This window comes from Schistocerca americana, chromosome 3 (genome assembly GCF_021461395.2).
Source record: "Schistocerca americana isolate TAMUIC-IGC-003095 chromosome 3, iqSchAmer2.1, whole genome shotgun sequence".
Lineage (NCBI taxonomy): Eukaryota > Metazoa > Arthropoda > Insecta > Orthoptera > Acrididae > Schistocerca > Schistocerca americana.
In genome coordinates, this window is record NC_060121.1 from 518,270,216 (window position 1) to 518,295,709 (window position 25,494).

At 43.8% G+C, this 25,494-nt stretch overlaps 1 protein-coding gene across 1 annotated transcript in view; it reads right to left on the reverse strand.

The window, feature by feature from the left end:
• Positions 1-2,104: 2,104 nt before the first annotated feature.
• LOC124606990 (serine/threonine-protein kinase 32A) overlaps positions 2,105-25,494 on the reverse strand; it is a 591,434-nt gene continuing 568,044 nt past the window's right edge. Inside the window, exons 9-10 of the mRNA XM_047139129.1 lie at positions 16,768-16,905; positions 2,105-2,796 (exon numbers count right to left, since the gene is read on the reverse strand). Coding sequence (XP_046995085.1) covers positions 2,314-2,796; positions 16,768-16,905 — 621 coding nt within the window. The 3' untranslated portion in view covers positions 2,105-2,313. The remainder of the gene's footprint in view (positions 2,797-16,767; positions 16,906-25,494) is intronic.

Here is a 25,494-nt window from a genome sequence, read left to right on the forward strand (position 1 = left end):
GTGGTGATCGTTCCTCGCTATGTAGGTCGGTGTTAAAAGATATTGTTTGCATTCGGAGGAGAAAGTTGGTGATTGGAATTTTGTGAGAAGATTCCGTGACAACGTAAATCGCATTTATTTTAATGATGTCCAGCCCAAATCCTGTATCATTTCTGTGACACTCTCTCCCATATTTCGGGATTATACAAAACGTGCTGCCTTTCTTTGAACTTTTTCGATGTACTCCGTCAGTCATATCTGGTAAGGATCCCACACCGCGCAGCAGTATTCTAAAAGAGGACGGAAAAGCATAGTGTAGGTAGTCTGCTTAGTAGGTCTGTTACATTTTCCCATTGTCCTGCCAATAAAACACAGTCTTTGGTTAGCCTTCCCCACAACATTTTCTATGTGTTCCCTCCAATTCAAGCTGTTCGTAACGGTAATACCCAGGTATTTAGTTGAATTTGCGGTCTTTAGATTAGACTGATTTATCGTGTAACCGAAGCTTAACGAGTTCCTTTTAGCACTGATGTGGATGACCTCACACTTTTCGTTATTTAGAGTCAACTGCCACTTTTCGCACCAATCAATTATTTTTTCTAAATCTTTTTGGAGTTTGTTTTGATCTTATGATGACTTTATTTAGTCGATAAACGTCAGTGTCATCTGCAAACACCGAAGACGGCTGGTCAGATTGTCTCCGATATCGTTTATGTAGATAAATAACAGCAAAGGGACTATAACACTACCTTGGGGAACGCCAGAAATCACTTCTTTTTACATTCTCAATTATTTGCTGGGTGTGCTAAAATCTTTTTCTTCCTCTTCATTTCCTACCCTCTATAGCTCCCTTTAGTACCGTGGAACTCATTCCGTTGTGTCTTGACTGACGTCCTTTCATCCTGTTCCCTCTTCTTGTCAGTGTGTCCCATATATTCCTTTCCTCGCCAAATCTGTGCAGAACCTCGTAATTCCTTACCTTATCGGTAAATCCATACATGTATCTTCTCATCATTACTAACTTTTCTACAGGAGCGTGTATACAATGTAAATGGCATATTACTATATACATAAGTAGGTCTACTTTGGGTCCTTGGATCAATACCACAATGCCAAGTCTTGTAGGCGATGACATCTCGATCGGCGAATAATTCAAGGATGCAACAGTTTGAAAAAATTCGGAAACATGGTGCCGCACTGCCCCCTGAGCGCCTAGCGATTCGGTGACGCAACCCGCCCGACTTGGCTCGGAGTCAGGCCTGGACTCACCAGAGTAACGCACTGCCAGTAGGGCTACAGCGCGCGTCCGGGATAACCCACTCCTGCTGGTGCGTGCAGAGTCTAAGTCCCTTATCAGCTCGTTACTGACTGAAATCCTTTAATCCTGTTCTCTCTTCTTGTCAGTGTGTCCCATATATTCGTTTCCTCGCCAAATCTGTGCAGAACCTCGTCATTCCTTACCTTATCGGTAAATCCATACATGTATCTTCTCATCATTACTAACTTTTCTACAGGAGCGTGTATACAATGTAAATGGCATATTACTATATACATAAGTAGGTCTACTTTGGGTCCTTGGATCAATACCACAATGCCAAGTCTTGTAGGCGATGACATCTCGATCGGCGAATAATTCAAGGATGCAACGGTTTGAAAAAATTCGGAAACATGGTGCCGCACTGCCCCCTGAGCGCCTAGCGATTCGGTGACGCAACCCGCCCGACTTGGCTCGGAGTCAGGCCTGGACTCACCAGAGTAACGCGCTGCCAGTAGGGCTACAGCGCGCGTCCGGGATAACCCACTCCTGCTGGTGCGTGCAGAGTCTAAGTCCCTTATCAGCTCGTTACTGACTGAAATCCTTTCATCCTGTTCCCTCTTCTTGCCAGTGTGTCCCATATGTTCGTTTCCTCGCCAAATCTGTGCAGAACCTCGTCATTCCTTACCTTATCGGTGCACCTAATCTTCGACATTCTTCTGTAGCACCACACTCAGGTGCTTCGATTCTCTTCTGTTGCGGTTTCCCCTCAATCCACGTTTCTGAGTTTTATCACGAATAAAATGCTGTTCTAAAAATAAAGATGAAACATTTATTTTCATTCACATGTACATACATGTTGTTCGAGTGTCAAAAGTGAATTCGTTTTCAGTCTTCCATTTTAGATCGCCTCTCCTTACTGAGATTTCGAAGGAGTGTCCTCGGTCCTGCAGCACGCACCGCACAATACGTCAGCTTACTCCGGCACCACTGCGGGAACCGCGGCGACGCTCACCCACGCGGGGAGACGTGGAGACTCAGACGGAAGATTCGTAGCTGAGGCCGAGCGCGAGGCGCGGTCACTGGCAGAGGGGTGTGGTGGTCGCGGGCCGCAGCACGTCGCTGCCGCGGTCTCCCTTGCCGCCCTGCTGCGCCGGGTGCGGCGCCTTGGCGTCGTGCAGGTGGTTCATGGCGGCGTCGAAGCTGACCCCCTGGTGGCGGTGCAGCAACCCGGAGCGCGCTCGCTGCCGGTCTCCGTGCTGCGCCGCACTGCGGTTGCTGCTGCTGCTGCTGTTGTTTCCGTTGCCGTTGCCGTTGCTGCTGCTGTTGTTGCCGGAGCTGGGGGCGCCAGTGCTGTCGAGCCGCGGGCAGGAGGCGCTGTGGGGTGACAGGGCGGCGGCTGGCACCACGGCGGAGACCGCCTCCGACGCCGCCATGGCCGCCGCCAGCTCCTCCTCCCACGCCTTCTCCTTCTGCTCCATCGCCAGCACCCTCTCGCGGTTGTACACTCTGAACTCCGGGACGTGACTCAGTTGATTCTCCGCTGGCAGATCGCAGTCAATCTGAAACGGACCGCGAGGTACCTATCGTTTTAGTCCTGTTAAGGCCGAATAAACACCAGTGGAATGGGGCATAACGACAGGCGACGTTACCGACCAATGGTGAAGTGTTCACATTAGAACAGTGGTTCCGAATCTGGGGGTTATTATCTGATGAGAGTGAAAGGTATGTGCTAAGGTCTGATCAGGGTACCTCCATAAAATAAAATCGGTAGTTGGCAACCGCAAGGTGGAATGAGTATAATATCTTTGAGTAGGAGGATCTTTGATGGATAAGAGGGCCGGACGCGAGCGGGCAAAAAAAAAAAAAAGAAAGTGTGCCGGACCGAGACTCGATGGTTCAAATGGCTTTGAGCACTATGGGACTTAACATCTATGGTCATCAGCCCCCTAGAACTTAGAACTACTTAAACCTAACTAATCTAAGGACATCACACAACACCCAGTCATCAAGAGGCAGAGAAAATCCCTGACCCCGCCGGGAATCTGTGTAATCATTTTAAATTGGTTTTTGTTAGATAATGTTCAGAGTTAGGATTTGTATGTCCAAGGTTTGACGCAGTAAGCGTTTTAGAAAAATTTTTGTAAGAGTGATTAGTGCTACAAAAATGTTTGAAATGGTCTGATCAGGGTCATACACAAAACCAATATATACACTCCTGGAAATGGAAAAAAGAACACATTGACACCGGTGTGTCAGAACCACCACACTTGCTCCGGACACTGTGAGAGGGCTGTACAAGCAATGATCACACGCACGGCACAGCGGACACACCAGGAACCGCGGTGTTGGCCGTCGAATGGCGCTAGCTGCGCAGCATTTGTGCACCGCCGCCGTCAGTGTCAGCCAGTTTGCCGTGGCATACGGAGCTCCATCGCAGTCTTTAACACTGGTAGCATGCCGCGACAGCGTGGACGTGAACCGTATGTGCAGTTGACGGACTTTGAGCGAGGGCGTATAGTGGGCATGCGGGAGGCCGGGTGGACGTACCGCCGAATTGCTCAACACGTGGGGCGTGAGGTCTCCACAGTACATCGATGTTGTCGCCAGTGGTCGGCGGAAGGTGCACGTGCCCGTCGACCTGGGACCGGACCGCAGCGACGCACGGATGCACGCCAAGACCGTAGGATCCTACGCAGTGCCGTAGGGGACCGCACCGCCACTTCCCAGCAAATTAGGGACACGGTTGCTCCTGGGATATCGGCGAGGACCATTCGCAACCGTCTCCATGAAGCTGGGCTACGGTCCCGCACACCGTTAGGCCGTCTTCCGCTCACGCCCCAACATCGTGCAGCCCGCCTCCAGTGGTGTCGCGGCAGGCGTGAATGGAGGGACGAATGGAGACATGTCGTCTTCAGCGATAAGAGTCGCTTCTGCCTTGGTGCCAATCATGGCCGTATGCGTGTTTGGCGCCGTGCAGGTGAGCGCTACAATCAGGACTGCATACGACCGAGGCACACAGGGCCAACACCCGGCATCATGGTGTGGGGAGCGATATCCTACACTGGCCGTACACCACTGGTGATCGTCGAGAGGACACTGAATAGTGCACGGTACATCCAAACCGTCATCGAACCCATCGTTCTACCATTCCTAGACCGGCAAGGGAACTTGCTGTTCCAACAGGACAATGCACGTCCGCATGTATCCCGTGCCACCCAACGTGCTCTAGAAGGTGTAAGTCAACTACCCTGGCCAGCAAGATCTCCGGATCTGTCCCCAATTGAGCATGTTTGGGACTGGATGAAGCGTCGTCTCACGCGGTCTGCACGTCCAGCACGAACGCTGGTCCAACTGAGGCGCCAGGTGGAAATGGCATGGCAAGCCGTTCCACAGGACTACATCCAGCATCTCTACGATCGTCTCCATGGGAGAATAGCAGCCTGCATTGCTGCGAAAGGTGGATATACACTGTACTAGTGCCGACATTGTGCATGCTCTGTTGCCTGTGTCTATGTGCCTGTGGTTCTGTCAGTGTGATCATGTGATGTATCTGACCCCAGGAATGTGTCAATAAAGTTTCCCCTTCCTGGGACAATGAATTCACGGTGTTCTTATTTCAATTTCCAGGAGTGTATATTGTTAAAGTCATACGCAAAACCTACCATTTCAAACATTTTTGTAGCACGAATCACTGTTACAAAAAATTTTCCAAAATATATATTGAGATCAACATTGTGTTTAAATCTAACAGCCTGAATCATAATCCACGTCCTTAGCTAGTATTGAATACGAAAATGAGTAGTGAAGTGAAGTTTCCCACCAATGAAAGAATGTAAGGAAAATGAGACTTCTATTCAATATATATGTGCAACTCATGGCTTGAAATCGGTTTTGCTCGAACTAACGAGCAAAGTTAATTCAAATAACTAATTTTATGCAATTGCACAACTAGCATTATTCAAGTCAAGATATATTTTTATTACGTAAACATCTGGGCCAAAAGTTAATTTCCCAGTACCATATTAATGCCATTGCACAAACGGCATTATTCTCTTAAACTTGATTGCTGAGTCAAATACATGTTACATTTCTGGCAAAATGGAGGAGGGCAAGCAAGAAGTTCACAGACGCAGTCAGACGCAATTTAGTTGAATAATTAATTTAGAACAATTTTATCAATGATACAATCACAATAAAAAAGAAAACAATTTTGGTTAGCTACTTTCAAGAGGTAAAATGAAATTTTTCGAGGGATAAAGATTAAAGGTTTCGCTACTGTTTTGGTCAACAAACTGAATTGTTTTTAGAAGTGATTATTATTACCACTACTTTGCAAGATTGCAGAGCTAGGTGGATAATTTACCAACAATTACATTTTTTTCGAATCCTAGCCTTAACGTGTGGCACAGTATGGTGGAGGTTATAGCTTATCAAATAAACATATAGACAACTTGTTCCTTACGAAGTCCACCCATTGCACACAGTCTCTGTATCAGGCACTTTTGACAGTAACACTATCAAAAAATGGTTCAAATGGCTCTGAGCACTATGCGACTTAATTTCTGAGGCCATCAGTCGCCTAGAACTTAGAACTAATGAAACCTAACTAAGTTAAGGACATCACACACATCCATGCCCGAGGCAGGATTCGAACCTGCGACCGTAGCGGTCGCTCGGCTACAGACTGCAGCGCCTAGAACCGCATGGCCACTCCGACCGGCGACAGTAACACTGAGGCATATAAATAACATGCAGGGTATTTCCGTAAGTGCGTGAGAAATTTTAACAGGACGTAGAGGATGAGCCACTGAACAATATGAGGTACGGAACCTGGGGTCGGAGAAGCTTTCTTAGGGAGATAATAGGAATAAAATCACACTACTGTGTACCTTTCTCTTTACATCAGTTAACTGCAAATACCATCACCGACACAATGAATGTACCATTTCTACTGTATCTGAAAAAATGTGCTGAAACTGACGGCCATCAACCTCAGTGCTAGCTTGACATCGGCGAATATCCCTGGTGTTTCGAAGCACATGATAGGCAGCTACAACTATGGCAACTAATTCCATGTCCGTATCCATTGCGATCTCATACACAAGTGACTTTAGAAATTCCCGTATGAAATAATAAAGGGGATTCAGATCACATGACCTCGCAGACGTTGGATTAGGACCTTCTCTTCCAATCCAGCGACGATGGAAATACTGTACCGGTACTGCTCCACCGTGTTGTACTGTACTTCTCTGAATAGCACTGAGTAATGAATGAGTTAAAAAATGGTTGAAATGGCTCTAAGCACTATTGGACTTAACATCTGAGGTCAACAATCCCCTCTACAGGACTACTTAATCTTATCTAACCTAAAGACTTCACACACATCCATGCCAGAGGTAGGATTCGAACCTGCGACAAGAGCAGAGCGCAGTTCCGGACTGAAGCGCCTAGAACCGCTCGGCCACAGCGGCCAGCAATGAATGACTGTCGTTGATTCATAGCACGTTGTGTCACGAACAATGTAAATACGGTACAACAGAGCCACTTTATAGACAAGTAAAGTAAACAAAACTTGCAACATGGCTTCCTGGTAATCAGGCTCTTCCTCCTTGTCTCCTTGCAGGAAATAAATAATCTACATGTAAATAAATAGCACAGTACGTGTATACTTGTACACGTTCTACTTGCAAATAAGCTGGAAAACTTTAATATTGCTAGACAAACCGGTAGACAGGTTTAATTCCATATCACCTTAAATTGACTTCTCCGAGCCCAGCTTCCTTGCTTCAATTTGGTCAGTGGAGAATTCTCTATGCATTGTTACATTTTTGGACGCTCTTACGGAAATCCCTGTATACACACAAACGAACTAACTGACGGCATAACACAACAGTATCTACGAGGGTCAGTCCATAATTCACGGCAACTATGGTATATCGAGCGAATGTTTCGCATTACCGTAATCACAGTAAATACTGTACATTTGAAAGCCCGCGGCAGACATTACCGAAATCAAGCGATCGCATTCGAGGATGGCTCGGTACCAGCGCCTGAAACATTCAGTATGAGCTGAACGTGCTACGGGATGGATCTGCCGACCTCCCCCCCCCCCCCTCCCCCCCAAATCCCCGCCCTCATCCAATCTATTCACCAGACGTTAGTCTACGCTACTTGGACCTCATTCTACAACTAAAGAGACCACTGCGTGGGAGGCGTTTTGCAGATAGGGTGAATGTCCTTGCAGTATTTCGACGACAGGTGACACACATTGATGGCAATGCCAAAGGTATTCATAGCCTACTCCATTATTGTAAACGCTGTGCGTATGCACTGGGAAACCGATTTGAAGGACAGCACTTGATTCTGATTAATTTTTGTTCCATTTGTACTAGTGCACAATAAATTTACCCAAAGTTCCAACGAGTGTGATTCATTTCAACTTTACCGTGACCTCCTGTACTGGAGGCATTCAGATATACACTGTCGCGAGCTCCTCAAGTTGTCGCATTATCGCAAAATATACCATAGTTGCTATGACTTATACAATGACCCTTGTATGTAATGGCTTCTACACTGCTGTAGGGTCTACATTGTATTTCTATTATAATTATTAGTTCCAGTGATAGGATAAAACGCATTGGCTGCCTGAAGTCTTCCGATTTTTGTGAGCACAGAACCAAGGAGTCTGGCAGTCACAAGATTCACAAACAGTAGTCCTCAGTATAGTGGAAGCCTTTTAAAATAATTGTCTTTAATCGGGGATGCAGGGTGTGGGTGCAGCGAGTGACTCTAGGGTGACTAATGGTGTAGCGGAAACATATCACTAGCCTCGATGAAGACAATTAGTTTTCTTTCCTGACAAGGAGTTGTTGATACCGCTCACGGTGCACTGAAATTTGCTATATCATACCACAAAAGATGATGATAAAAATAAGGTGTACCAATTGTCTCATTGTCTAATTCGTATATGGTTTAGTAAAACACTTGCAAAAACTAGATTTATTTATCTTTGGTCGTTCTGAAAATAACAGCGTTCAGGGAAAATTCTTTTTCGTTCTAAAGTTTAGCTAGGCCCTAATGTTGATGATAGTCGGCGGAGGAGGAGGTGCTACCTAATATCCTATTGCACTCTGGGCTAATGGTCTCACAAACACTGGAAATAGAAGAAACGTCAAGACGTCAGTTCGATTACACCAGTACTTACAAGGGGAACACTGATTTTGGTAACTTATTATATTTATGGTACATGAAGCTCAGAACGCAAATACACCTCCCCCAAAACAGTTCGACGGAACTCACAAAAATACTAGAGAGAAGCAGCTTTGTGGATTTCCCGCCGTTTTTAGTAGCTTAAGCTGTCGGGGTGGACTTTCTACATGCGAGGTGGCTTTGCGGTAGAGTGCTCGCCTGAAGCATTTGGGGAATGGGGGCTGGGTTCGAATCCTGGTAGAATGAAGTTTTTAAAGCAAGGTACATGTGCTCTGAGCATTTACATGAAGTATGAAATACAAAAAGGTGGAAAAAAATTCAATTTGTAATTTTTTTAATTGTACAGTATTGATCAAAAATTCTTTATAAAACATGAGAATATAATGAAACTTTTTTTTTTGCAACGAAACCTGGACTTTTATGTGCAATAAACAATTATGAATAATAAGGTATGCTTTTTCATGAAAATGGCAATTGAATGTATTAGTTACCATATATTTGATGAATTTTATATTCAAGTGACGAAGGTATTCGAACTCGACGGAAAAAATACGAAAAAATTATGACCGAAACGAGACTCGCTCTAGCGATTACCATTTTCGTGCGCTTTATGTATTCTGCTCTTCACGAAAACGCTCATAGAATATTTACCTTTGTCTAAAAGTCTTTATTGTATCTGGAATCGAAACCGTACCTCCCCCAGACAGTGAGCGAGCACTGGACCATATGACAACGCTGTTAGTTGAAAGGACCCTCTTAGAACGAAATTTTCACTCTACAGCGGAGTGTGCGCTGATATGAAACTTCCTGGCAGATCAAAACTGTGTGCCGGACCGAGACTCGAACTCGGGACCCTCTTAGTTTACCATAATCAAAATGGCCGGAAAACTTCAAATCCATGTTGTCAGGTACTTTTTAAAGTTATATCGGACTGATTTGGGGAGATGTACACTCCAAGACAAAAACAAACAACGCACCACGAAGAAATTATCCGAATGAGACGAAAATCGGTACATGTGTACAGACTAACAAATGGATACACTTTTAGAAAAAACTGGATTATTTATTCCAGAGAAGGAGCTACAAAAACTTGCGTGAGCCCACCTCTGGCACTTATGGAAGCAGATATGGGGCTTTGCATCTAATGATAGACTTGTTGGATGTCCTCACGAGGGATATCGCCCCACATTCTGTCCATTTGGTGCGTTAGGTTGTGAAAAATTCAAAGGTACTTGAGGGTCCTTCGCTGGTCATCGGGGCCAGATGGAAGTGGGACTCATCGCTGAAGACAATTCTACATCAGTCATGAGATTCCAGGCCGGAGGCGTGTCTGGAAACGCCTCGGACGGGTTGGATACCACAATCAACGACGCCCGCCACACAGCCCCACGTCTAAGAGTGACAGTTGGGGTGTCATTCGGATCTCTTTGGTTGTCATCCGTGGCATCCTTGTAGGGCAGCGACACGTCGAAGATATTCTACGCCCATTTTTGTTGCCCTTACGTTTCAGTAAGACAATGTCCGCCCGCTCATAGCGAGAGATGGGCCGCTTGTCTTTGTACTTGCCAAACCATACCTTGGTCATTGAACATAATTTGGCACGATATCCCTCAGGAGGACACGCAACAACTCTATTATAAATATCAAGTTGAATAACTGCCATCCCATTACGATAATTCCTTCGTGGTGCGTCAATGTTCTATTTTTTTTTTAAACTTAGGGTGTATTTGAGTTCAGAGCTTCACGCACCATACATATAAAAAATTACAAAAACCCTATTGCCGGGCGGTCCGTTTCTAGCGGTGAAGGCGATGTTTGAGGGATGCTAAAACGAAATAACCACATGCAAAATGTGGAGAAATCGAAAAAGAAATGATTGTTGCAAGGACTGAATCAGTATACAGACACCTCAAGACAGCGTTCTATGAAATTATGAGCAAGGGCGGTAACATTAAAATGAATATTCCAGCGTTCAATGCAGAGGAGAGAGCGGATAGGTGGAAAGAGTATATTGAGGGCCTCTACGAGGCGGATGACTTATACGTTGACGTGATAGAACAGAAAAGAGGAGTCGATAGGGAAGATATAGAGGATCCAGTATTAGGATCAGAATTTAGAAGAGCTATGGAAGACTCAAAATCAAATAAGACAGGAAGGATGGATTCCATGGAATTTCTAAAACCACAAGTGGCAACAAAACGACTATTCACGTTGGTGTGTAGAATGTATGAGAACTGGTGATATACCATCTGACTTTCGGAAAAATATCATCCACACAATTACCAAGATTGTAAAAGCCGACAAATGCGAGAACTATCATGCAATCAGCTTCACAAATGTGCATCCTGACAAGAATAATATACAAAACAATAGAAAATAAAACTGAGAATCTATCAGATGAACATCGATTTCGTTTTAGGAAAAGAAAAGGGACCAGAGAGGCACTTCTGATATTTTGGTTGATAACGGAAGCAAGACTGAAGAAAAATTAAGACACATCCATAGGATATGGAAAAAGCGTTTGACGCTGTAAAACGGTGCTATATGTTCAAAATCCAGATACAATAAGGACGGGTAATATAAAGTATGTAAAAGAGTCAAGAGCGAAGATTAGAAGACTTTAAGCGAAGTGCTCGAATTAAAAACGGTATAAGACAACGACATAGTCTTTTGTCCTTAATGTTCAGTCTCTGCGTCGCAAAAGCAGTGCCGAACATAAAAGAACGATTCGAGAGTGGGATGAAAATTCAGAGCGAAACGATATCAATGTTAAGAGTGGCTGATAACATTCCTATCCTCAGTCAAAGTGAAAAAGATTTACATGACATGTTGAATGGAATGAAAAGTCTAATGCGTATAGAATATGCATTGAGAGTAAAACTCGAGAGTAAGGAAAAGTAGCAGAAATGAGAACTGAGGGCAACTTAACATCATAACTGGGGATCATGAAGTAGACCAAGTTAAGGAATTCTCCTACATCAGCATCAAAATAATCAGTGGCGGCGCTGCAGTCATGGCCTGTGAGGCTGGTCCCGGCGGAGGTTCGAGTCCTCCGTCGGGAATGGGTGGGTGTGTCTGTCCTTAGGATAATTTATGTTAAGTAGTATGTAAGCTTAGGGACTGATAACCTTAGCAACTAAGTCCCATAAGATTTGACACACTTTTGAACAATCAATGGCGGACTGAGCAAGGAAGGGATCAAAAGCAGTACAGTACTGGCAAAATGGCATTCCTGGCCGAGAGAAGTATCAAATATAGGCTTTAATCTGAGAATGTACTTTCTGAGCTCAACATTTTATGGTAGCGAAACGTGGAATGTGGGAAAACCAGGACAGAAGAGAATCTAAGCATTTGCGATGTGGTGCGGCTGGCGAATGCTGAAAATTAGGTCGACTGATAAGGTAAGGAATGGGGAGGTTCTGCGCAGAATCGGAGAGAAAAAGAATATGTGGAAAACACTGACAAGAAGAAGGGACAGAATGATAGGACATTTGTTAATACATCAGGGAATGACTTCCATGGTACTCGAGGGAGCTTTAGAGGGTAAAAACTATACAGTAAGACAGAGATTGGAATACATTCAGCAAATACAGGGTTATAATTTTTCACAACTATATGAAATAAAACCATCATAATTCTGAACGGATTGCATCAGGACGTTCAAACTGCATGGGTGGCCATGGAGCATGATGAGAATTAGTGTGCGCATGCGCACGCACCTTGTTGTCGGGCATTTGCAAGTGAAAATTTCACGGTACAGCGTGCCTGAGGGTATAGTGCTTGTGAAAGAGTACTAGACGAGCAATAACAACCCGACTGCGACTCGAAGGAAGTTTGAAACCGAGTTCAAGCTGGAGATAAGCGATCCAGCTGTCCTAACAATCAAGAATTTGATTCCCATGTTTGAGAGAATAGGTAGAGTTCGTGATGACAGTGTTCGCAATGTCGGTCGTCCAAAAAGGGCGAAAACGCTTGAAAACATTTAGAACGTAGGCGCTGTGCTTCAAACCAGCTCCAGGAAAACTATCGAACAAGCTGCACAGCAGTTGGGAATCAACAGGGAGACACTGCGACAAATTGTTGGTGAAGACCTGCATCTCACGCCTATTTTTTTTTTCTTTTCTGAGTCATCAGTCTTCTGAGTGGTTTGATGCAGCCGCCACGAATTTCTCTCCTGTGCCAACTTCTCCATATCAGAGTAGCACTTGCGACTTACATCCTCAATTATCTGCTGCATGTATTCCAATCTTTGTCTCTCTACAGTTTTTGGCCTCTGCAGCTCCCTCTAGTACCATGGAAGAGAGTCCCTGACGTCTTCAAAATGGTTCAAATGGCTCTGAGCACTATGGGACTTAACATCTATGGTCATCAGTCCCCTAGAACTTAGAACTACTTAAACCTAACTAACCTAAGGACATCACACACATCCATTCCCGAGGCAGGATTCGAACCTGCGACCGTAGCAGTCGCGCGGCTCCGGACTGAGCGCCTAGAACCGCTAGACCACCGCGGCCGGCCCTGACGTCTTAACAGATGTCCTATCATCCTGTCCCTTCTCCTTGTCAGTGTTTTCAGTGTTTTCCACATATTCCTTTCCTCTCCGATTCTGCGCAGAACCTCCTCATTCGTTGCCTTATCAGTCCGCCTAATTTTCAACATTCGCGTGTAGCACCACATCTCAAATGCTTCGATACTTTTCTGTTCCGGTTTCCCCACGCACCATGTCTCACTACCATACAATGCTGTGCTCCAAACGTATATTCTCAGAAAATAAGACGCGCGGAGTAGCCTTGCGGTGTGAGGCGGCTTGCCAAGGTTCGCGCGGCTGCCCCCTTCTCCCCCCATCCCCTCCATCGGAAGTTTGAGTCCTCTCTCGGGCATAGGGTGTGTGTGTGTTAAGTCTAGGGACCGATACCGATGACCTCAGCAGTTTGATCCCATAGGAACTAACCAAAAATTTCCACATTTGTCAGAAAATTATTCCTCAAATAAAGGCCTATGTTTGATACTTGTAGATTTCTCTTGTCAAGGAATGCCCTTTTTACCAGTTCTAGTCTACCTTTGACGTCCTCCTTGCTCCGTCCGTCATTTGGGTCATTGCGTATTTTGCTGCCCAGGTAGCAGAATTCGTTAACTTCGTCTACTACGTGATCATCAATCCTGATGTTAAGTTTCTCACTGTTCTCATTTCTACGACTTCTCATTACTTTCGTCTTTCTTCGATTGACTCTAAGTCCATATTCTATACTCATTAGACCGTCCTTCCATTGAGCAGATAATGTATTTCTTCTTCACTTTCACTCAGGATAGCAATGTCATCAGCGAATGGAATCACTGATACCCTTTCACCTTGAATTTTATTTCCACTCCTTAAACTTTGTTTTATTTCCATCATTCCGTCTTCGATGTACGAACTGAACAGTAGGAGCGAAAGACTATATCCCTGTCATACACCCATTTTAATCCGAGAATATCTCTATCCTGGTCGCCCACTTTTATTATTCGCTCTTAATTCTTGTACATATTCTATATTACCCTTCTCTCCCTATAGCTTATTCCTATTTTTCACATAATTTCGAACATCTTGCACCACTTTATATTGTCAAACGCTTTTTCTAGATCGACAAATCCTATGAAAGGGTCTAGATTTTTCTTTAGTCTTGCTTCAATTATTAACCACAACGTCTGAATTGCCTCTCTTGTGCATTTACGTTTCCTAAAGCCAAACTGATCATAATCTAACACCGTCTCAATTTTCTTTTCCATTCTTCTGTATATTATTCCTGTCACCAACTTGGATGCATGAGCTGTTAAGCTGACTGTGTGATAATTCTCGCACTTGGCAGCTCTTGCAGTCTTGGAATTGTGTGGATGACATATTTCTGAAAGTCAGACTGTATATTGACAGACTCGTACATTCTACACACCAACGGGAATAGTCGTTTTGTTGCTACTTTCCCTAATAATTTTAGAAATTCCTATGGAATGTTATCTATCCCTTCTGCCTGATTTGACTTTGATTTTAATTCTAATACTGGATCGCCTAGCTATTCTAAATCGACTCCTGTTTCTTCTTCTACCGCATCCGATAAATCTTCTCCCTCATAGAGGCCTTCGATGTACTCTTTCCAGCCATCCGCTCTCTCCTCTACAGTTAACGATGCAATTCCTGTTGCACTCTTAATGTTACCACCCATGCTTTTAATTTCACAGAAGGTTGTTCTGACTTTCCTATATGCTTAGTCAGTCCTTCCGAATAAGTTTCTTTTTCGATTTCTTCACATCTTTCATGCAACCATTTCGTCTTAGCTTCCCTGCATCTCCTATTTATTTCGATCCTCAGCGTCTTATATTTCTGTATTTAAGAATTTCTCTAAATATTCTTGTACTTCCTTCTTTCACCGATCAACTGAAGTATTTCTTCTGTTATCCATGGTTTCTTTACAGTTACGTTCTTTGTGCATATGTTTTTCTTTCCAGTTTCTCTGATTGCCCTTATTAGAGATGTGCATTCCTCTTCAACTGTACTGCACATTTGACCGTTCTTTATTACTGTACCTACAGCCTTAGAGAACTTCAAGCGTGTCTCGTCATTTCTTAGTTTTTCCGTATCCCACTTCTTTGTTTATGCATTCTTCCTGACTAATCCGCTAAACTTCAGCCTACTCTTCGTAGCTACTACATTGTGATCTGAGTCTATATCTGCTCCTGGGTACGCCTTACAATACAGAAACTGATTTCGGTTCAAATGGTTCAAATGGCTCTGAGCACTATGGGACTCAACTGCTGTGGTCATAAGTCCCCTAGAACTTAGAACTACTTAAACCTAACTAACCTAAGGACAGCACACAACACCCAGCCATCACGAGGCAGAGAAAATCCCTGACCCCGCCGGGAATCGAACCCGGGAACCCGGGCGTGGGAAGCGAGAACGCTACCGCACGACCACGAGATGCGGGCTGATTTCGGAATCTGTGTCTGAGCATGATGTAATCTAACTGAAGTCTTCGATTATCACTTGGCCTTCTCCAAGTATTTATACCACCTCCACCTCCTCTTGTGATTCTTGAACAGAGTATTCGCTATTACTATCTAAAACTTGTTACGGAACTCAGTCTTTCACCTCTCTCATTCCTTGTCCCAAGCCCATATCCTCCCGTAACCTTTTCTTCTACTCCTTCCCCTACAACTGCATTCCAGTCTCCCAGGAATATTAGATTTTCGTCTCCATTTACGTACTGTATTAGTCTTTCAATATCCTCATATAATTTCTCTATCTCTTCATCTTCAGCTTGCGACGTCGACATACCTGAACTATCGTTGTCGGTGTTGGTCTGCTGTCGATTCCGATAAAAACAACCCTATCACCGAACTGTTCACAATAAGACACTCTCTGCTCAACCTTCCTATTCACAACGAGTCCTACTCCCGTTATACCATTTTCTGCTGCTGTTGATATTACCGTAGACACACCTGACCAGAAATCTTTGTCTTTTTTCCATTTCACTTCACTGACCCCTACTATATCTAGATTGAGCCTTTGTTTTCTCTCTTCAGATCTTCTAGCTTCCTACCACGTTCAAGCTTCTTATATGCCACTCAGTGACTCGTAGACCGTTATCCTTTCGTTGATTATTGAATCTTTTTCTCATGGTCACTTCCCTCTTGGTAGAAAAACATACGACTTCTTTATGTGGGGCTATATTAAAGGAAGGTGTAGAGCAATAACGCCAAAACCATTTCTGAGCTGAAAACAACTATTCGGGAGGTCATCGACAGCATCGATGTTCCGACACTTTCTGCTTCACATCATCGCCAATGATGGTAGGCATATCTGACGTGTCATAACCTAAATCCGAATACATGTAGTGACGTTTACATGTTGAATATAGTGGGTGCATCACGCAGTTTGTAAATAATTTGCGTATTTTTTCATGTAGTTCGGTAATTGTTGGCACAGTAGAGGAATTCGTGGTGAGCCGCATCAGACCAGTGAGAAGACTAACGCAAAAAAAAAGTGAGGTACATCCGTGAAGAAGTCAAAAGCACCTGCACACTATGATGTACTGCGAATCTGGCCGCGATGAAACACACAGACGAGCGAGAACTCCTACGGAACCTTAAGGCAGGAGCTCCTTCCACGCATCTTTAGCGAGCGTAACAGAAAAGGGGGAAGTAATAATTGGTACCAGAGCTGCCCTCCTCCACAAACCGTAAGGTGTATACAAAACTACTAGGTAGGATAATTGTTTCCAGATTAGAATTTAGTCTGAATGAAAAATCCATATTTGAGTTATACATATGTGCATTCCAAAACTCACCATATCAACACTCACCGACCCCTGCATCTCTCGCAAAGAGCGCTGCTTGGCAAGGCGTTTTTTCTTCTTGTGAAGTGGTCGGGTTTCAATTATCATCTCTTCCAGCTCAAAAGTAGGATCGCAGTTGAGATGGTCCTTCTGCAATAAAATAATTGTTTCATTATAATGTAATTTACGTGTCACGATTTAGTTCTTAAAGACGAATGACCTTAACGGTATTGATATATTTACGCAAATGTGCAGACAAAAACACCTTTAACTCATCACCGAAAATTTCGTAGCTGAGGGCTAGTAAAGAGAACTTTATGCTGAAGCAAATGAAGATTAGTGATTAACATGTAACTGATAGTGTCGTTATGGGAGATACAGTATCATTTCCATTAGAAAGTATGGCGAGGGAAGTCAGGCATGGAATTTTCTAACATTCGTGAGAATTGCTTAGAGAAACCACGAAAGACGAAAACGAATGAGAAATGGATTTTGACTCTTACTAATTGAACCTTGTCTCTTCCCACGGGCACCGCTTCGCTAACTAAATCATAGTGTATCGCAATTTACGTAATTTTAAACTGATTCAGAAGTATGTATGTTGCAGTAGTTATTCGGCAATGAAGAGGCTGGCGCAGATGGAGCAGTATGGTGAGTAGCATCGAACTAGTCTTTGGGCTGAAGACCACAATAACAAATATATGGCAACTGATATAAATAGTGTTCGTTGCTTTGCCTCTTACGTCTAGGTACGTGTAGTTCAGGTCTGTATCAAAAAGAGGATTTCCCTAACTAAATTCCTCGACTGTTTCTGACAGGGCGCACTTTGTTTTCCGCTTGCAGCTGAATATGCAAACAGAATTCAACTCGTTAACCTTGTCCTGCAGAACTTTAAGTAGCTCTACGTGAGTTGCCTGCCTGTGGAATGTGTAACCCGCTTGCCAACGGGAACATATAAGAAGCTAAATGAGCACTGTACATGATATACCTTGTATAAATGCGTGTGCGTGCTTCTAAAATCTGTTTGTGTTTAAATGAGGAGTATCAACAACGAAGATAATTTTTTAAACTAACTAAGGAAAGGACAGCGCATGGGCACCACTCGCATAACCCAAAGACATGAATTATTCTGTCCTGAATCATAGTAAAATTGGCTACAAGTACTTCTAAAACACTAACCAAATGAAGAATAGTTACAGAGCTTAAAAAGTGTGTTCATATTCATTTCCCCCATGTACGACTCTGTTATGGATAGCTGCGATTATTTACGATTTAGAACAAAGTGAATGTGTGAAATGTATGTCGATTTTTATTTTGTCAATGTATGACTGTTTTGGGGATATCTGCAAATATTTATGAGCTGAGACAAAATTAAATTAAATTTCTTAATAATTTCTTAAAATAAAATTAATTTCTTAGTATTTCACTTTCCATTTTCCTTACGTAAGAACTGTAAAGGATCAGTAGCTGCAATATATCCCACCATTTCTCGCACTGTCGTGATCAGTGAAAACAGCGCAGTCCATCTCCAGCCACAAATAGTAATCGTTAAACTCAAGACAATATCATTTTCTATTAACGTCCAGAACGTTTAAATGCATATATTTGCTTGTATTCATCGCACTGAGCCAACAGACACTATGATCTGAACAAAGGATTAAATTTCTTGATATTTCCCCTTCCATTTTCCTTATGTAACGAATGTAAACGATTTCTAGTTGCAATCTGTATCACCCCTTCTCTCCCTGCAGTCAACAATGAAAACAGCGCAGTCTATCTCCAGTCTCACTTAGTATCGTTGTACGCAAGACACAACACGCACAATAAAGAATGGAAACGATTGCAGATACACTGTTTCGTCTACTCTTCAATCTCCCAGACAACGACAACACCGTACAACACTACATTTTAGCAACAACGATAGTTCGACATGAAATATGTTGAGATATTAAAATATTGTCCTCAAACGAGACTATCTTCCATATCTTCAGATTTCACTGTCTCTGATTCGGCAAATGAGCTAACTGAGGTTCCTAATGGCTCTCTTCAGTGTCAGAAGGTAAGATATGTAAATGCAGTCTGTCTATGTGGCGATTGCGATTGATTTAAGTGAGAAACTATACTCCAAATTATCAAATTCGAGTCGCAGCCTGGCACTGAATTTTGATGTAAAGAATTTCATGGTAAGTAACACCCAATAATCAAACCGAGGCTTCATATCTGATCATTCGTCATGGTAACCTTACAATACAAAGAGATTATGATTAAAGTTAGAGTTTCAGCTGGTGATTCGCCATACGACGGCTATGATGTGAGTTGCACATCAAACCAGCGGTACTGTGCAATGTGCATGACTGCTCAAGTCTGGCTTTCAATAGTTGTGGCACTATTAGCTAGAAAAGCCCATCCATCCCGGCAACGTCGTACCACATCGGATGGAAGAAATCTGTTTTTAATTGTCCTGAATCCTCAAACCACATAAAAATGCCACAGTGCTATCGGTTCTTAACTGTCATAACAGCAGCCAAGACATGTTCAATGTGTTGTCCGCCGTTTTTGGTGCAAGTTGAAATCGAGGAACAACATGTTCCACAACAGATCGGAGCGTCTCAGGGGTTTTATTCAGAATGTGTTGCGGAATGCGTGCCTTCATTTCAGCTACATTCTTAGAGTACTGAACGCAGCATCTTTGTGATAACTCCACAGCCAGAAGTCAAACGGATTAAGATCAGGTGAACTGGACAGCCAGGATGTAGGGAAACGACGACTGATAGTTCTACCACTTCCAAAATGCCGCTGCAGCAGCTTCCTCACTGGCTACGCAATGTGCCGAGGAGCACCAGGCTACATAAAAATAATCCTGCTCATACATTCACGTTGTTGAAGATTTGGAATGGCATAGTGTTTACCACTGACGGCACAGGTACCCGCAGGAATCATCTCCTCGGAAAAAAAAAAATGGCAAATGGCTCTGTGATAAACGATGCCGTCGACACGCACCACGAAGTTACCTACACAGAATAAAGTTGTACCGGTTGATGTGCGAGTGGATTTTCCATTTTCCATATTCTGAAATTCTATGTACTGGCATAATCTTGTAAATGGGAATCGTTTCTCCATAAAATATTTCATGACCATTCATTGTCTACTTCCATGCGAGCAATAAATTCTGGATCATACTTTTTCCTTACTGGCTGACAGCATTAAACAACTCTAGAACGTGGGTAATTTTGAATGGAGAGAAATGCAGAGTGCTTCGTAGAAGTAACTGCTCCGAAGTCACTGACATGTCCAAAGATCGGGCAATTCTTCATGATGTACTGCATGTTTGCCCACCGCCGCTCGACTCCTCCTGCAATGTTGATACCACATCCTCTACTGACGTCAGATCGACTGTACCGCTCCTTCTGCGAAACTGCACTTCAATAGAACCTATATTTCTCTATATCTTAATCATTTTCTGAAACCCTTGGCAGACATCGGAACAACGCGTTTTCTCATACACTTAAGTGTCAAGAACTTTGGCGCAACTACTGGTGCACGGTCGCCATTCTTGTAAAAGTGCTATACCAGCAGCGCGTGATCCTGCATTGAGACAATCATGTCGAGCGTTTCAGACATAAACTGAGGAACGGCCTTTACTCTGACGAGTGGTTGTTTATCTCTTACAGCCTTTTCAGCACGAACCTTAACTATAGTCACCCTGTACAATAATCGAGAAGTTCCTAGGAAATATATAGTTAAGACATCGAGCAACCAGCACCGGACATACATGCTTGCAGAAGCACTAGCACAGGGTAATTTACGAGGGGCATTCGATAAGTAACGCAACCTCTTTCTCTTCACCAATTTCTGTTGAAAAAATGCGTAGTTTGTTGTAGGAAATCGCGAAATATTCCAGCTTCAGCCCCTACACTTTCATGAAGTTCAAATGGTTCAAATGGCTCTGAGCACTATGGGACTTAACATCTGTGGTCATCAGTCCCCTAGAACTTAGAACTACTTAAACCTAACTAAACTAAGGACATCACACACATCCATGCCCGAGGCAGGAATCGAACCTGCGACCGTAGCAGTCGCGCGGTTCCGGACTGCGCGCCTAGAACCGCTAGACCACCGCGGCCGGCTTTCATGAAGTTCCACCAGATGGCGTCTGTAGCAGAGGTGCCTACCAAGCAGAGAGCTGTAACTGAGTTTCTGTTGGAGGAAAACCACAGCATCGAAGCTATTCATAGGCTCTTGAAGAATAGGTACAGAGACCTGGCAGTGAACAAAAGCACGGTGAGTCGTTGGACGAGGCGTCTGTCATTATCGCAACAAGCTCATGCAAACCTGTCCGATCTCTCGTATGCTAGCCGGCCTCACATAGCTGTGATTCCGGCATCGTTGGAACTCCAGCATGTTCGTCGTCACAAAAAATGAAAACGAACTTCTGCTTCTCCATGACAACGCAAGGCGTTGCAGAAGTCTGCATACCTTAGAGGAGCTCACAAAACTGATTTTACTCTTCTTCTTCATCCACCCCACAACTTAGATCTTGCACCTTGCGATTACCTTCTGTTTGAGCCAATGAAGGTCGCCACAGGAAGCGCTACATATATGATAGGGAGGTTACTGATGCAGTAAGACGTTGGCTTTGACGTCGGCCGGTAGAGGGGAAACATGTGGGCATACAGGCCCTCCCAGTAAGGTCATGTAATGCAATCGCATCGAACGAAAATCATGCTGAAAAACTGGGTTTTGTAGCCAAAGAGTGGGGAACGATGTGGTATATTGTAATCCTGAATAAAACAAACTTGCTCTCAGAGAAAGGATGTATTGCATTATTTATGGAACGCCTCTAATATAAGTACTGGATCTAAAAGGCAGAAGTGCAGATACCTTTATATCTGACATAGTGATATGTACAGCCAGCAGTGTGTTGGTAATTTTTCCTACAAACACGTCATGAACTTTACGACCTGATGTTTTCTGCACAGTCATAACTGCACCACAAAGATGAGTACGACTGTTAGTTAGTCAATCACTGTGCATCCGCGCATCCAAACTTCACCACCTGAACTGCTGCCAAATGAAAATATGCATTAGTGGCTTGCTCTCGCCACATGTACCATTGGAGATACTAGCCTTCCTAGAAACACACTTCTCTTAATAACTATAATTACTAGTGTGCAGATGGTGTAAATACACTACTGGTCATTAAAATTGCTACACCACAGATGCGAAATTTAACCTACAGGAAGAAGATGCTGTGATATGCAAATGATTTGCTTTTCAGAGCATTCTCACAAGGCTGGCGCCGGTGGCGACACCTACAACGTGCTGACATGAGGAAAGTTTCCAACCGATTTCTCATAGACAAAGGAGGAGAAATGCGTACCATCACGTGTCCGACTTTGATAAAGGACGGATTGTAGCCTATCGCGATTGCGATTTATCGTTTCGCGACGTTGCTGCTCGCGTTGGTCGAGATCCAATGACTGTTAGCAGTGTATGGAATCGGTGGGTTCAGGACGGTAATACGGAGATCACAACGGCCTTGTATCACTAGCAGTCGAGATGACAGACACCTTATCCGCATGGCTGTAACGGATCGTGCAGCCACGTCTCTATCCCTGAGTCAACAGATGGGACGTTTGCAAGACAACAACCATCTGCACGAATAGTCCGGCGACGTTTGCAGCAGCATGGACTCTCAGTTCGGAAACCATGGCTGCGGTTACCCTTGACGCTCCAACATAGACAGGAGTGCCTGCTATGGTGTACTCAACGACGAACCTGGGTGCACGATTGGCAAAACGTTATTTTTTCGGATGAATCCAGGTTCTGTTTACAGCATCATGATGGTCGCATCCGTGTTTGGCGACATCGCGATGAACGCACATTGGAAGCGTGTATTCGTCATCGCCATATTGGCGTATCACCCGGCATAATGGTATGGGGTGCCACTGGTTACACGTCTCGGTCACCTCTTGTTCGCATTGACGGCACTCTAAACAGTGAACGTTACATTTCAGATGTGTTACGACCCGTGGCTCTACCCTTCATTCGATCCCTGCGAAACCCTACATTTCAGCAGGATAATGCACGACCGCATGTTGCAGGTCCTGTACGGGCCTTTATGGATACAGAAAATGTTCGACTGCTGCCCTGGCCAGCACATTCTCCAGATCTCTCACGAATTGAAAACTTCTGGTCAATGGTGGCCGAGCAACTGGCTCGTCACAATACGCCAGTCACGACTCTTGATGAACTGTGGTATCGTGTTGAAGGTGCATGGGCATCCAAGCTCTGTTGACTCAATGCCCAGGCGTATCAAGGCCGTTATTACGGCCAGAGGAGGTTGTTCTGGGTACTGATTTCTGAGGATCTATGCACCCAAGTTGCGTGAAAATGTAATCACATGTCCTAGTATAATATACTTGTCCAATGAATACCCGTTTAGCATCTGCATTTCTTCTTGGTGTAGCAGTTTTAATAGCCAGTAGTGTACTAATGTAATGTTGTTCAAAACGCTGTCCTCAGGACCAACAGAAATATCTGCACTTACACCTATTACACCAAGCATAATTAATTTTGAAAATAAATGCATCGACATCGAGGCACTCTGGAAAAGAGGAAAGGATGAATAAATTAGCTGTCGATACAGAGAAAAATATCAAGATACTGTATAAGAACTGTAAGATCGAAAATTTGGAGGACTCCAAGCTTTTGATGAGAGACCAGAGCCTGCTAAACACTGCATTCTCTTACAAAGAGCTTGTTTGACGGAAGGTTTAGTACCAGTCGCCTGGTAGATACCCAAAAGTTGTATAGACCTAGTCGGCCGGCCGAAGTGGCCGTGCGGTTAAAGGCGCTGCAGTCTGGAACCGCAAGACCGCTACGGTCGCAGGTTCGAATCCTGCCTCGGGCATGGATGTTTGTGATGTCCTTAGGTGTAACTAGTTCTAAGTTCTAGGGGACTAATGACCTCAGAAGTTGAGTCCCATAGTGCTCAGAGCCATTTTTGAACCATAGACCTAGTCAAAATGACGCATGGATAAATTATCAGCAAATCCTAGTTTACAATGTATAATCTTGCTCTGAAGCGACTAAAGAAACTTTATCAGCACATCCTAGTTTACAATGTATAATCTTGCTCTGAAGCGACTAAAGAAACTTAGACCAGAACAATTGTCCCACGTTACGTAATGACATTGGGAAGAAGCTAAGTCAATCGTTATTACAATAATCGTAAAAGCACATGTGGTTTCTCACATGGAAGTAATAGTAACAAAAATATACAGTACTTCCTCTCCTAAATTTTACAGTAATTACATTGTATCACGTATTTATTTAAAACCAATTTAAGTTATACCCGGTAAACAAAAATAAAGAACAGGTTTCAACACATGTCACTGGATAGAGGAGGGTTCAAAGTTTTGACAATCTGTGCTGCAACGTGGCGACTAGAACACAAGAGGAATCATTTTGTGTGTTGGACTTTGCGCGAAGTCAATCTATTGCTCATGTGCAATGTGCATTCTACTGTCGATACTGTTACGGCGTAAATTGGGTGGTTGTGCTGTACTCATCGTATCATCATCATCATCATCATCATCATAATCATTCGTGACAATGGAAGGACTGGACTGTGAAAAAAATTGGACCGTGAAAAAATTGGGACTTCGTATGGTCGCTGATGACCGCGCAGTTAAGCGCCCCACAAACCAAACACGTCATCATCATCATCATCATCAGCACAGACTTGGGAATTGTTATACTGAAGATACTGCTTACTTTGTATTCCGCTCTTTGCTTGTGACACTTCTGGATGATTGTCAAAGTTAAGTATTGCCATTTACGTTTTTGTAACAAAACTCATTAATACGATTTGTTTGAATTGCTTGTCTAGCCAACCTAGTAAACAGGCTTCCTAGACCCCACATATTTAACAATGAGCACGGAGACATAATAGATTCAGCGAGAAGTCGCCTCTGTATACGCACATTCATGACTGTCATACCAAATTCTTGGATGTTTGTTCGATATGCCAAGAGAAGAGCACTGTTCGGCCACGCACGTGTCATGAAAAAGTCGTCAGCATACGAGATCCGTTCACACGAGACCCGCGGAAGTTCACAAGACGGGCAAGCCAGGAACTTCAACTTCCTCAAACAACGGTGTGGAGCGTTCTGAAACGAAGCCTGCGTATGAAGCCTTACAAGCTCCAGTTACTGCAGGAATTTCGTTCCAACGACCGTAACAGAAGGTACAAATTTAGCATTTCGATTTCCCAGGACAAAGAAGAGGACACTTTTCGCGAACGACACATCTCTTCGGACAGATCGACATTTCATCTACCGGGTAAAGTACACCGCCATAATGTAAGAATCTGGGCGTCACAAAATGATGGCATTGTTGTCCAACGTGAAAGACTCACCGAAACTGAATTTGTTTTATGCTATTTCCATTCACAAAGTTTATGGAGCCTCTTTTTTTGCCGAAGAAACTGAGACAGGAATATCAAACGTGGATATGATGCAAAATTGGTTGTTTCCTCAAATTCACGAAGATTCCGATCATTTCATTTTTATGCATGACGGCGCCTAGCCTCAATTTCACCTTGAGGTGCGGCGCCATCTTAACAACACCGTCCCACAACACTGGAATGGAAGACGTGGACAATAAGAACTTGTTCATTGCATTTGGCTTCCTGGACACCAGGCCTCACGTATAGCAATTTTTTTTTTTTTTTTT